Raw genomic sequence first — 13981 nt, 5'->3', positions numbered from 1 at the left:
GGAAGGGCAGCAACTTCACACAGGCTCCATGTGGGCCAGGCCAGAGCTCACTGGAAGCCTTGCCCTCCACCTCCAGGTAATTAAGAACAACCTGAATCCTATGTGGAAGCGCTTCTCAGTTCCCTTTCAGCATTTCTGTGGTGGAGACCCTAGCACGCCCATCCAGGTAAGGAGCTTGCCTCCTGAATGAACTGAGCAAGAGAGAAGAGCCTGGAGAAGGACTTCTAACCTGTCTCCTTTATCTATATACACACACCTTTCCTCAGGTACGCTGCTCAGACCATGACAGTGATGGGTCACATGATCTCATTGGTATTTTCCATACTAGCTTGGCCCAACTACAGGCAGTCCCGGTGAGTCTGTTGGCGCTGCTTAGGTATAGTGTATTGAGGTGGGCTTAGATGGCTAATCCAAGGGAATAGTGGGAACAATTCAGCTTGGGAGATTTTTACCCTAATTTTCCTCTCCTTGCCAGGCCGAGTTTGAATGTATCCACCCTGAGAAACAGCAGAAAAAGAAAAGCTATAAGAACTCTGGAACTATCTGTGTCAAGATTTGCCAGGTGAGACAGTAGCTTATGGGATTAATGGGCTATGAACCCTGAGCTCTAAGATTCCATCCCCCTTTTACCTGATTAGGCATGACACTGGTTTCATATGCAGGTAGAAACAGAATATTCCTTCCTGGACTATGTTATGGGAGGCTGCCAAATCAACTTCACTGTAAGTTGCCTTACCAGAGACAAGAAAATCAATCCTAACCCTAACCATAACCCTTCAGCTCCCTTCCTGGCCTCTTCCCAGGTAGGTGTTGACTTCACTGGCTCCAATGGTGATCCCTCCTCACCTGACTCCCTGCACTACCTGAGTCCTACAGGAGTCAACGAATACCTGACAGCACTATGGAGTGTGGGCAGTGTGGTTCAAGACTATGACTCGTGAGTACCTGTTTCTCTTGGCCAGTCCCACTCCCTACGGATGCTTCAACCTCTGGGTTTACAATCCCCTCACTGCCTCTTCCCCAACTCACTGGCTTTCTACAGGGACAAGCTGTTCCCAGCATTTGGATTTGGGGCCCAGGTACCCCCTGATTGGCAGGTAAGCTCTCTCCCCCATCCCACTCCACCCCACTGCGCTCCCCCCCCCCCCCCCGTTTTTTAAGTTATTGACGGACTTTTATTTATTTATATGTGGTACTAGGAATGAAACTCAGGGCCTCACAAGTACAAGGCAAGCTCTCTACTTCTGAGCTACAACTCTAGCCCCAGAATGCCTTTTGTTTATTTTTATATTTTGGTAAGGATCAAACCCAGTGCCTCATGCATGTTAGACAAGTGCCCTGCCACTGAGCTACAGCCCCAGCCCCCATTTTTGTTTTTAGTTTCAGAATCCTAACTTGGGGGGGATGTAGTTAACTTACTTGCTGCCTTGAAGGGGATGCATCCCTGTAGGCATGTATATGTCAAGCTTAGGACTAAGTAGCTCCTGGTATATACCATAAGGTTTTTTCTTCTTTTTTGGTGCTGCATGCTGAGCACATGCTGTACTATTGAGCTACACCCCCTCGGCACAATAATGGTGAGGGGGTCTTGGGAAGGAAGGAGATTGACTCATTTTCATTTTTGCCTTCAGGTTTCACATGAATTTCCCTTGAACTTCAATCCCAATAACCCATATTGTGCAGGTAAGTTCCCTCTATCCTCCATTGTGAAGCAGATCTCTCCACTCCTGAGTGGTGAGCCTCTGGCAGAGAAAGCAGGTGGGGAGGTGGCTGACACATTGTCTAGAGGAGTAGATTTTAGAGCTAGCCCTCTGGAGTCAATCATACTACTTACTAAACTATATGACTTGGGGAAAGTTGCTCACCTCTGTGTGTTTGGGTTTTGCAATAAATGTAAATATTGTAGGTTATTGAGTATTTAAGAAGTTAGAAGTAAAGCAGTAAATAGGAAGCAATAATCCTGACAACATAAGTGCTCTCAGATTTGGTAGCTGTTATTATTTGTTGCCTAGCGATTCATAGGACATCATTAGAAACCTTGATGCCTCCCCTGCAGGGGATATTTTGCTAGTGTCTTCCAAGCCCTTTTAGTATTTTTTTTAGTTGTTGATCAACATTTATTTTTTATTTATATGTGGAGCTGAGGATCAAACCCAGTGCCCCATGCATGCTAGTCAAGTGCTCTGCCACTGTACTATAACCCAGCCCCTAATTAATGGCTTTTTTTTTTTTTTTGAAAGAATTTTTTAATATTTATTTTTTAGTTTTCGGTTGAAACATCTTTTATTTTTATGTGGTGCTGAGGATCGAACCCAGCGCCCTGCGCATGCCAGACAAGCGCGCTACCACTTGAGCCACATCCCCAGCCCTAATTAATATCTTTTGACAAGAAACTTTGAAGCTGTCTAAATGCGCAGTTAAACATCAACCTTTACCCTTTATTTTATTTTTTTTTTAGTTTTCAGCAGACACAACATCTTTGCTTGTATGTGGTGCTGAGGATCGAACCCGGGCCGCACGCATGCCAGGCGAGCGTGCTACCGCTTGAGCCACATCCCCAGCCCCAACCTTTACCCTTTAGATTTAATATCCATTGGTGAACCTCATTGGAATCAGTACTATGAAAAATGATTTATATTTCTTCCTTTTATTTATTGAGCTTTTTCTTCTTCCCTAGTAATATCTGTATTGATTCTTACTGTATTAGACAGATTATGATTTTTACTTTAGTTAGGTTATAATGATGCTCAAGGCATCCTGCTAATTGGGTTTTAATTAAAGCCATTATTTTAGGCAGTTTTCCTCCTCTCTTTGTATAGAGTTAAGTACCCAAGGTTACAGGGTGAATGAAATACATCTACATTCCCAAATCTTCTGGCCAGGGTGCTGATTTCAGGATCAGCCTAATCCTGAGAGGTCAAGTATTTTATAATGTTTCTTGCCCTTGTTCTCTACAGGCATCCAGGGCATTGTGGATGCCTACCGCCAAGCCCTACCCCAAGTACGCCTCTATGGCCCCACCAACTTTGCACCCATCATCAACCATGTGGCCAGGTTTGCAGCCCAGGCTGCATATCAGGGGACTGCCTCGGTGAGGGTTGTGGGTATTGTAGCAGTGTAGTAGTGAGGGCTGTGCATCAAGGGACTTTTTATGTATGGGAGTGTGTGGCTAAAGTAGAGGAGTTTGGGAAAGAGGATCTGACTCAGTACATGAATGGGCTTATCCCCAGCAATACTTCGTGCTGTTGCTGTTGACTGATGGTGCTGTGACAGATGTGGCGGCCACATGTGAAGCTGTGGTGCATGCCTCGAAACTGCCCATGTCAGTGATCATTGTGGGTGTTGGTGGTGCTGACTTTGAGGCCATGGAACAGCTTGACGCTGATGGTGGGCCTCTGAGGACACTCTCTGGAGAGGCATCTGCCCGCGACATAGTACAGTTTGTGCCTTATCGCAAATTCCAAAATGTGAGTGGGGGTGAATCTGGGGGTTTACTCTTCCTGATATGGGTTGAGGCTCAGGACTTTCATCAAAGTCTTAGGGTTGGGTCTTGGGTTTTGTGTCCTTCCTTGGGTGTGAGATGTAGACCTTAGGAAGCTGTTGTAGGCCCCCACTGACCTTGCCCTTCTTCTCCTGGCAGGCTCCTCGGGAAGCATTGGCCCAGACTGTACTTGCAGAAGTGCCTACACAGGTGGTCTCCTACTTCAAGGCCCAAGGTTGGGCCCCATTCAAGATGCTTCCATCCCCCACCAAGGGTCCTGTCCAGACCCCACAGGTCTAGATTCCCTTGGAGGGTGGGCTATGGCTAGACCTAGTCCTTAGCCTTGTACCCCCAAGATTCTCTGGGCTATGGCCCAACCCTAGACTTTCTCCCCATGCTAGTACTTTATATTTGATACTTTTATACTGGCTTCTGCTATTGCTACTCTTCCTATTTGTCCCTTATCATTTAATAAAGACCAGTAAAAGACCACTGCTGTGCCCATCACTCTGTATTTTGGGTAAGATTCCATTAGCAATGTTTACTTCTGAACTTCAGGGGTGCTGATCCTGAATGATGCCTAAAGATGGGTATTTCTAGCCAGATTTCTGTTCCTTCCAAAGAAGCTGACTATTTTTGAAAATACAAAGTCTGAATATAAGGGAAACACACGGCCTTTCCTTTTAAGGTGTAATGGGCTATATTACACTTCCTAGAGGAGGGAGCAGTGGTAGTTCTGGTTCTAAATATAGGCTATAAAACCTGAATTTTTCTTTTTTTAATAGCGATTTTCTTTTTTTTTCCTTGCTAGAGATTTAATACCTATATTCATTGTAAAAAGACTTTTAAGGATGGGGCATGATGTCTCGTTGTGTTGTCCAGGCTTGGCCTTCAACTCCTGAACTCAAGCAATCCTCCTGCCTCAGCCTCACAAGTGCTCTGGACCACAGGCACATGCCACTATGCCTTAGAAAGACTTAGGGATTGTACCCAAAGTGCTGTACTACTGGACTACAAGCCCAGTACTTTTCATTTTGAAACAAACAGGGTTTTGGGAAATTGCTGAGGCTGACCTAAAACTTGGGATCCTCCTGCCTCAGCCTCTATGTAAGTACAGAGTTATAAGCATGTGGGCTGGGACTGGGGCTCAGGGGTAGAACGCTCACCTTACATGTGCAAGGCCCTGGGTTTGATCCTCAGCACCACATAAAAATAAATAAAACAAAGGTATTGTACTCCAATGCAACTAAAAAATATTTTTAAAAAATTAAGGCTGGGGCTATAGCTCAGTGGTAGAGCGCCCGCCTTGATGTGTGAGGCACTGGGTTCGATTCTCAACACCACATAAAAATAAATATATTGTGTCCAAGTACAACTAAAAAAAAAAGTAAAAATAAAATAGACATGTGCCACCATGCCCAGCTAGAAAATAGATACACCAAGATTCTTGTGTCCTAATTAAAATATATTTGGTGCTTTTAGTCCTTTATGCATATTTATAGGCCATGCATACAATTTTAGGTTGTTTTGTTTTCTAATTTTTAAAATATGTCCTAGTTAATATAGATTATTTTACGTGTAAATATTATACAATGTAAATAATGCAGTAGGATAAGGGCCTCTGTTCTACACAAAAAAAGTTTTCCTAAACAGGATATATTACATACTATTAGTACCTTATTTTTATTTAATATATTTTGGATGCCATATCAGAACTTATTGCCTCACTTTATTCTTTCTGACACTGGGGATTGAACCCAGGGTTGCTATATCACTGAGCTTCATCCCCAGTCCTTTTTTATTTATTTTGGAGAAGGGGTCTTGCTGTGTTGTCCCTAAGTATTATCTTTGAATATATATTTTTTTCTTGCTGAGTGCTAGGGCTTGGAACCACACAAGGTCTTACATGTGCTAGGTAAAGTGCTTTACCACTGAGCTATACAATCCCAGCTCTTTTTTTATGTTATTTTTTGAGACAGTCTCACTGTGTTACCCAGGCTCAAACTTGTGATCCTTCTGCCTGGGAAGCCTCCCAGATAGCTAGGATTGCAGGTACATGCCACTGTGTGCCCCTATATCTGGGTATTTTTCAGATAACACTTTTATTATTATTATTATTTTTTTTTTAAAGAGAGATTTTTTAATATTTATTTTTTAGTTCTCGGCGGACACAACATCTTTGTTTGTATGTGGTGCTGAGGATTGAACCCGAGCCGCACGCATGCCAGGCGAGCGCGCTACCGCTTGAGTCACATCCCCAGCCCCATATAACACTTTTAAATATGGAATTACTGTGTTAAAGAGTATAAAAAATGTAAGGCTTTTGGTTCCTGTTGTGAGACTATCCTCCAGAAAAATCTGTATTATTTTGTATTTCCTTTCTTTCTCTCTTTTTTTTAGTATTTAGTTTTTAGTTGTGGTTGAACACAATGCCTTTTATTTTTATGTTGTGATGAGGATCGAACCCAGGGCCTCACAGGTGCTAGACTGAGCACTCTACTGCTGAGCCACAACCCCAGCTTTCATTTTTTCCGTGCTGGAATCAACCCCAGTACTGCCTCATGTATATTAGGTAAGCATTGTATCTAGCCCGAGATTTTGAGAGCACTTAATTTGGCTTCAAATTAAGTACAAAATAATATCCCTGAAGTTTAAACAGATGGGTAAGTATTCCACCCCAATACATTGGACAATCCCAGTTTTACTTTCTAGGGAACTATTGATAGTCTCTATGTTCTTACAAAACATGAACATACTAGCCTGGCGTAGTGGCACATGCCTGTAATCCCAGTGGCTCTGGAGGCTGAGGTAGGAGGATTGAAAGTTCAAAGCCAGGGGCTGGGGATGTGGCTCAAGTGGTAGAGCGCTCACCTGGCATGCGTGCGGCCCGGGTTCGAGCCTCAATTTATTTTTATGTGGTGTTCTGAGGATCGAACCAGTGCCTCACACATGCTAGGCAAGCACTCTACCACTGAGCTACAGCCCCAGCCTCCCAAGTCCTTTTTTATTTATTTTACATTTTGTGACAGAGTCTCACTAAGTTGCTTAGAGTCTTGCTAAATTGCTGAGGCTGGCTTTGAACTTGAGATCCTCTTGCCTCAGTTCCCCATTGCCAGAATCACAGGCATGTGTCATCACACTGGGCCATACTGGGAAATCCTAACACCCAAGATGTTGCACATTTCTTTACTCTTGCTATGTCCTTTTCTCTGCCCCTAGGTAAAATTCATTAATCCCTTGATTGCCTGTCTCTTTCATCTATTTTCCTTGAATTCCTTTTGACCATTAGATTGAACAATTCTTGGATCTATAAATAAATTCTCTTTCCTACAGCATCTTCTTTATTTACCCTGCCAAGCTCCTTGAGGGCACACACTGATGAACACTAGATGGTGAACATCCACACTTTGTCAAACAGAGTCAGTCACTCAGGTCTCAGTGAAAACTACCTGCATAAGGGCTACTAGGCCTACATCACCTCTTTGATTCAGAAGCTTCCTTAAGTCTCCTTAGTGTTTGAAGAAATGTATTTTCCCCTCCATCTGTACCTAGTAGGATTTGGGAAGCTTCCCAGACATTGGGAAAGTCATTCCAGACATTGGTGGATGGGAATTGAGGAGTTCAATCATGTCTTCAGCTTCCTGTCAGCTCTGCAATTAAAGAGAGCGGCCCGTGGAGGTAATGTGTAGTACAGAATGTCCACACAGCACTGGCTCTTGTACATGGTAAGCACTCCATGAACATCTGCTGCTATTATTTTGATCTAGACTTAGGGTCTACCTTCCAATGCATCCTCTTAGAGTAAGCCCTATCATTTATATGCCAGAGATCTTTCCAGCCGAGACCCCCCCTGGCTCAATACTGATCTAGCTGCCTTCAGCACAGGGCTCAATTCTACTCCAACCATCAGCGTGTTTAATGGGACCCCCCAGTGGCCCCCATGGCACTATCCCCTGCCCCCTCTGAGGTTCGCACACCATGTGCGCGGACTCGATACAAGCATGTGAAACGTGGGTGGCCCCAGTTGCTTAGAATCTGGATCTTCACCTTTGGAAAGGCAGATGGAGGGTCATTCTGGGAAGACAAATGGATCATGCCAAAAAAAAAAATGCTCTTCCAAGGGCTGCCCTCCCCAATCCTCTCTGCTGCACTGCCTTAACGGTGAGAGACACACACCTGTAGATGGAAAGTCTGAATCTCAGATTTCTTCACATCAAAGGTGAATTTCCCCAAGAAAACTTCAGTCTCATCATCAACCTGAAGGCCCTGGTGGGTGAAGAGTGAATGGAGGAACAGTGAGGCATGGGAAAGGAAAACAACTTTGTGGGGGTTCTTCTATGTGTTTGGTAATTGTGAGTATTCTGATGATAGGATGTGTAGTGTGGAATGTGGGCTCTTAAAAAACTAGGTTTTTTAAGTCTGGCCAATAGTTAGTTGTGTTACCTGGGGAAAGTAATACCTTCTCTTCCAGAGTATTACTTTCCTTATATAAAAGGGGAGATAATAGTATTTCATTAGTGGTGAGATGAATTCAATGAAATAATGCATGTAAAGTACTTGGCCTAGAGAAAAGGCTCAATAAGCCATAACTAACATTTGGGTATAGTCATGATTATTTATAACCTATAGCAGGCCTGAGAAGCAAGTGGCTTTGTCTGATACATAGATGAGCAAGCAAAGCCTCAAATACCTGCCTTAGTTATTCTGATGGCTTTGTGCTTTCTAAGCACCCCCCACCTCCTGGCCTCAGTACCACTCACAAAGACTGCGAAGTCTCTGGGGGCGCTATTGGCTCCCCCGGTGTGTGCCACGCTGGGCGGTGGATGCTGTAGGGTGATGTCGCTCAGCTCCACACGACCTGGCAACCTGATGACCACCTGACCCTGGTCGCCCTCAAAAGCCCAGCAATTTCCAGGGAACACATCTGGCTGCAGGCCGGGTAGGAGTGGTGGAGGGAAGAGATCATCAGAACCCACAAAAGAGAGCAACTGCCGTCCTTTCCCATCCTCTAGTCCTCCCAGAGGGTCACGTCCAGTCCGGCTCCCTATCAAGCCAGATGCCGCCCAGTGCTCAGTCCCCAGCGCTGTTAGGTGTCTTCATTTTAACCCCATCCTCGGCTTTCAGCACAGCCTCACCCGGGCCAAGCCAGACTGGGCTTTTCAGCAGGCCATACCCTTCTGCAACGCCAGGTTCCGCCTCCACGGAACTCCAGGTCCCGCCCCTTGATCTCATCCTTGGATCCCGATTACAGGCCCACCTCCAGGATGACCGAGGGCGGCCGCGCGTAGTTCCAAAAGCTGAAGCGGTTCCAGAAGTAGGCAGTGTTCGTGTCCTCGTAGTCGTGGGATGTCTTCTCTAGGTCGATAGAGGCTCCTGTAGTAGGGAGGAGAAACCCTCAGGAGTTCCCAGGCCTTATCCCCTGTTGGGGAAAGATCTGTGTCAGAATCTCTCTTTGCATGTCTCTGAGTCTTACCCACAGAGCTCAGCGCGTAGTCGGGTTTCCTCACGAAGTCCTCATTCAGCCTCTGAAACACTAGCTTGGCCACTCTCTGCAGTGTGAAAGGGTGGCGGAGAGGCGGGCTTGGGAGCTGGTTTACAGGTGGGCCTGTCTCCCAAAACTAAGTGCTCTGGGATGGATTCTGTGGGCCCCCAGGAGAGATCCGCAGTGGGGACTGAATCCCGGGTCCCAGCAAGCGGGATCTGCCGGCGGTTCCCTAGGTGCGCGGGGGATTGCGAGCGGGCCGGGGTCACCCAGTCAGTCTCTGAGCATCCTCGCTGCGCGGCTCACCTCGCTGTGGGCTGCGCGAACACTGGACACCTCCTTGTGGAGCTTATCTAGCTCGGCCTGGAGCTGCTGCAGCTGCTGCCCCTGAGAGCGCACTCGCTCGTGGTACTCGCTGGAGAGAGGAGGTTAGCACCTGCAGTTGGCTTCCTGATCCGGGACCTCTCCCGTTAATGCCCAGAACGAAACACCTTTGAGCCGCTCAATACCCACCCCAAGTGCCCTCTTTCACCTTAGAGTCAGCATCTCCTTTGGTTCCTATTGGAGAGACAAACAGTGCAATTCAGCTCCGCGGCCCGCTTTCTCCCAAGCCAGCCTTTGGACAACCGCCTCCTTTTGGAGAACTGCTCCTCCCACACATACACTACTACCCTGAACTTCCAAGACCAGAGCCTCTCAGAAATTTGTTCAAGGCCCAGCCCTTCCTTAGAATTAGCCTCCAGCACGGCTCCCTCCCACCAGCACAAGGAGCCCCCCACAACCTCCACCCATCCCAGAAAACGGTCTTCCCGACTTACATTCTCCAGAGGAGGGACCAGGTACAGGAGCCCCCACCAGAGTGCTGTAGAAAGGGGGGAGGGTGTCCGGGAAAGAAAGAGGAAGGAAAGGAGTTTACCTGGCGGAAGGAAACTGGACCGCAGAGGCCTGAAGGGTGGGGAGGGCGATGGAAGACAGGGGCGACTAGAGGGCTCTGAAGAGGCCGAGTGGGCTGAGGAACGTGGGGCGGGGGTGTAAATCAGATGGATTTGTCTCTAAACTTTCAGAGCTGGTGCCTCAAGGGATTCTCGGTCCCTTACCTGCCAGAAAGACGCTCAGCAGCGACACTGCAGTGATCAGGAAGCGTATGGAAAAGACCTCCCTAAGGAACCGGAGGGAGGTTGAGGCCCCAGGCCCTCCCAGGACCTCCTCACCCCCCAGAGTCCTAGACTCAGCTCCTGTGAACACGACTCATCCAAATCTGAATCGGCTCAAGGCTCGGTCTTGCATGGCCCTACTTCCCACCCCCGCCAAAGAGCAGCCTCTGGGGCGCCCTTGTCCCTCCCTCTGACCTGTACACACTGACCAGCGCGTCTCCTACCAGGGATAACACCACGCTCAGCACCTGGAAGAGGAGGCCTGGGAAGAGGAAAGCGTGTTCAGAGAGCGTGGTGTTACAGGTTCAGAAGGGGCTCAGGAAGGGCATCAGGGCAGAGCCTGGGTTCAGGAGGGACCCGGGAAGCGAAGAATAGGCTAGGAGAATGCGTTGAGGGCGAGAAAGGGCTGGATACTCAGACTTGAATCTCAAAGGGGCTGGGGACTCGGACTTGAGAATTGGAGTCCGAGGGCTGAGCGGGAGGATCAGAGGGGACTGGCGCTGGCCTGGACCGTACTCAGGAAGCTCTTGGACACTCGCGGCGGAGGCATCTCCTGCCTCAGATCCAGGGTGGAGAGAAGATCGAGCGGCTCCTCAGAGACTACAGGAGACTCAGTCGGTTCTGCGAGAGCCCAAAGGCTCCATTGGGGCCTTGAGCACCGCAGGCCCATTCTTTCCCCGACAGCAGGCTCCCCAGCCCAGCCGCCAGAGAGCTGGGCAGCCTCTTAAACAGGCTTTGGACCCGCCGCATCGCAATCCCAGGCCTCTCCCTCCGCATCCCCCCAGGCTCAGTCTGGAGTTGGTCCCACTCCCAAGCGGATGCTCCGCCACCATCCTGAGGTCTGGGTGCGGCCCCCTTTCCCAGATAGCCACTCACGCCAACACTGAGGCGCCTCCTCAGTGGTGCCCAATCACAGGGTTTTCCCCGCCCCTTCCCAGGGCAGTCCATCACACCAAGGCACCGCCCCTCACTTAGCGTCCCCCTTGCTAAGAGGCGCCCAGACATAATCTTATCCCCTCTCCACGCCAGGCTCCGCCCGTAGGCCCCGCCCCCTCCCTCGGCTCCCCCAGGTTCGACCCCGCCCGCACCCGAGGCCCCGCCCCTCACGGTTGCGGCGCCACCAGCGGTCTGCCCTTTGTGGCTCCGAGACGCCGGCTTCTGCCGAGACCTTCCTGCCCATGTGGGTCCTCCGGGCAGTCCTGGGCTCAGGGCAGGCTCACCGCAGCTGGAGCCCCCAGCCCTTCTGCCCTCGGGTTCCCTTGGCCCCGGCCCAGCTGAACGGTGCCCGCTGCTGTCCCCCGAAATGACGCTCTCTGAACTATTGCTGTTGTCGCTGTAGAAGTTGGGTTTGTGCGGGGACGCGGCCGAGCCTGGTCGAGGGCTCCGCCGCATCCTGACCTGGGCTGCCCCTCACGGACGCCAAAGTCGCCGCCGCAGCCGCCAAGGCCCTCAGCCGCTGCGTGCCCCGAGGACCCTATGGATTCTGCGTGAGCCGGCGGCCGCGCAGCCAGACTCAGCCCTCTCACCTGTATCTGGGCCTGGCTGCTGTCGTCATAGAGGAGACCAAGGTCTCCGCCGCACGTGCTGACCGTACGTCATAGAGCTACCGTGACGTCGCTGGGAGCCATTGCAATCTCTTACTCTTTCTGATGTTTGACATCACATCTTTTTCCAGAACACGCAGAATGGCGCTCAGCGTAATTTCTATCTTCCTTCCCTGCTGTTTTTCTCATTTGACACTAACATGCTATATGTTTTACTTATTTATTACATTATTGCCTGTCAGGCCCACTAGAAGGTAAACGTTTTGAGGGTGGGGATTTCCCCCCATTGCGTATCTTGCAGTAAGTACTTAGATAGCCTAGCCTGTAGTAGGTGCTCAAATATTTGCCAAGGAATAAACATTAAGAAGGATCAGAGCATCATCCAGGGCACTTCTTTTTTTTTTAATATTTATTTTTTTTTTAGTATTTGGCGGTCACATCTTTGTATGTATGTGGTGCTGAGGATCGAACCCCGGCCGCACGCATGCCAGGCGAGCGCGCTACCGCTTGAGCCACATCCCCAGCCCCTGGGCACTTCTAAATAACCATATGGTCCTTTTGCTCTGCAAGCCTTCAACTCTCTCCTCTCGTTCTAGTTATCAAGACCAGAAGACTCTGACCTCAGGATCTGTGGGTTCCTCCCCAACCAGGCCCCTGTTCCCAGAGGTCTGTCGGGTGGGAATTGTGCACCCACCAATCACTATTCCCACACTCAAACACCACACTGAACTATGGATAAGAAAATGAGGGGGCTGAGATTGTGGCTCAGCGGTAGGGCGCTCGCCTCGCACATGCGAGACCCCGGGTTCCATCCTCAGCACCACATAAAAATAAATAAGTGAAATAAAGGTATTGTGTCCAACTACAACTAAAAAAAAACTATTAAAAAAAAAAGAAAATGAGGAATCACAGATGGTCACTTCCAAGACACCAGAAGTTCCCAAACTCCTGCTGTGCAACAGAACACTAGCGCAGCTTATAGAAATTCAGGTTCCCAGGCATGCCTTGGGATTATACCACTGCATTTCTGGGGTTGGCACAGAAATATGCATTTTAACAACCACATGTGTAATCCTGGTTAGGGACCACACTTTGAAAACATCCAGCACAAATTACACAAAAAGGTCCAGAAGGGGGAAGGACCTCCCTGAGACCACACAATATGTGACTGATTAGAATTCCAATATCCTGCCCTCCAGGCTATTAAATACCATTCCTTCCTTAGAATGTTAGGAAATGAAAGTGGCAGTTCTTAGAGGGGTGGAGGCTCAGGGACAGCCTTTTAAGATGTGTTCTAGCCCAAGGGGAGGTACTTGTGCCAGGCTCCAGAGAAGTGACATCAATGCATTGCTTGATTAGATACCACAGAGCTCAGGACAGAAAAAGAGGAAGACCAAGGCACTGCAAACTAAAAATTCCGTCCAAATCTAGTCCCCTTTCTCCCCCATTTACTTAATATTTATGAACTCTTTTGGTACCAATATCCCTTGTTTATCAAAAGGGCAAGTGAAACTCCCAACATCTGAGGACCTTGAGGTCTAATCTGGTCCTTGCTTAGAAAGAGAATAGTCCATTCCCCTTGTCTTATATTGTATAGATTCCCAAACTCAGTTGAATTCCTAATAACTGGGGAAAAAAGCAGAACAGGGCTTTCCAACCCCTATTGAGATGGGAATGCTAAAGCACAAGAAGGAATCATAGGTAGCTTAAAGCCATACAGCAAGACCCAGTTCCTCTGATGGTCTAATCTTATCTACTGCTGCTGCCCTGAATTCCTTATATTCAGGTCAAACTGAGCAAATGTGTGCCCTACAAAGCATCCTGCATTCCTCTCAACTGCTTAGATGCCTATCTCTGCTCCCAACTCCTATACTCAAAGCTCCCTCCTCTGGGAAGCCCAACTGCCCTCCTTCTTCGGAGATCCCCACACCTGACCCTTTCCTATTGTGATGGAAACTGCCATATGGTGGTATTTCTAGGCCGTTTTCTCAATGGAGCCCATGAAGCTCCTGGGAGACAGACAACACATCTGACTCACCTCTCTGTGGCTAAATCCCTTCTGTCCATCCTCTAGGATATAGCACAAGTCCTGCATGTAGGAGTATAGTAAATAGAGTAAGTGACTAGGCATGGTGGTGAGCCATTATAATCTCAGTGATTTAAGACACTAAGGCAAAAGGATTGCAAGTTTGAGGTCAGCCTCCATCAATTTAGCAAGATCCTCAACAACCACCACAAAAAGGGACTGATAATGTAACTTAGTGGTAAAGCACTCTTGGGTTCAATCCCCAATACATTCAACACACAGTTTTTGCCACCT

The 13981-nt window shown here is 48.3% G+C and overlaps 2 protein-coding genes across 7 annotated transcripts in view; one reads left to right on the top strand and one right to left on the bottom strand.

Moving 5' to 3' along the window:
- The window catches only part of Cpne1 (copine 1), a 34691-nt gene extending 30718 nt beyond the window's left edge, over positions 1-3973 (top strand). For all 6 annotated transcript variants that reach the window (XM_076851764.1, XM_076851761.2, XM_076851762.1 and 3 more), the window contains 10 exons: positions 77-166; positions 267-353; positions 476-562; positions 663-722; positions 804-937; positions 1043-1097; positions 1632-1683; positions 2958-3091; positions 3231-3467; positions 3641-3973. In XM_076851764.1, coding sequence (XP_076707879.1) covers positions 77-166; positions 267-353; positions 476-562; positions 663-722; positions 804-937; positions 1043-1097; positions 1632-1683; positions 2958-3091; positions 3231-3467; positions 3641-3781 — 1077 coding nt within the window. In that variant the 3' untranslated portion in view covers positions 3782-3973. The remainder of the gene's footprint in view (positions 1-76; positions 167-266; positions 354-475; positions 563-662; positions 723-803; positions 938-1042; positions 1098-1631; positions 1684-2957; positions 3092-3230; positions 3468-3640) is intronic.
- Positions 3974-7396: 3423 nt separating this feature from the next.
- On the bottom strand, positions 7397-11509 carry Spag4 (sperm associated antigen 4). Its single transcript, XM_076849068.1, has 12 exons — positions 11206-11509; positions 10634-10738; positions 10313-10379; positions 10061-10122; positions 9782-9825; positions 9496-9521; positions 9270-9378; positions 8955-9030; positions 8739-8854; positions 8242-8409; positions 7658-7747; positions 7397-7555 (listed from the first exon to the last, which is right to left on the bottom strand). The coding sequence occupies exons 1-12, from the start codon at positions 11507-11509 to the stop codon at positions 7397-7399; spliced, it is 1326 nt and encodes a 441-aa protein (XP_076705183.1).
- Between the last annotated feature and the right edge of the window lie 2472 nt (positions 11510-13981).

Source organism: Callospermophilus lateralis, chromosome 3 (genome assembly GCF_048772815.1).
Source record: "Callospermophilus lateralis isolate mCalLat2 chromosome 3, mCalLat2.hap1, whole genome shotgun sequence".
NCBI lineage: Eukaryota > Metazoa > Chordata > Mammalia > Rodentia > Sciuridae > Callospermophilus > Callospermophilus lateralis.
Note: the sequence above shows the minus strand (reverse complement) of the source record. Positions and strands in the feature narration are given on the sequence as shown.

Excerpts from the sequence above, each read along its gene's own strand:
- Spag4 (XM_076849068.1), bottom strand. The coding sequence starts at position 11,509 with ATGCGGCGGAGCCCTCGACCAGGCTCGGCCGCGTCCCCGCACAAACCC. Across the intron at positions 10,123-10,312 it reads GCGCTGGTCAGTGTGTACAG|GGAGGTCTTTTCCATACGCT; the intron begins GTCAGAGGGAGG and ends CCGGTTCCTTAG. Across the intron at positions 9,826-10,060 it reads GCTGAGCGTCTTTCTGGCAG|CACTCTGGTGGGGGCTCCTG; the intron begins GTAAGGGACCGA and ends CCCTTTCTACAG.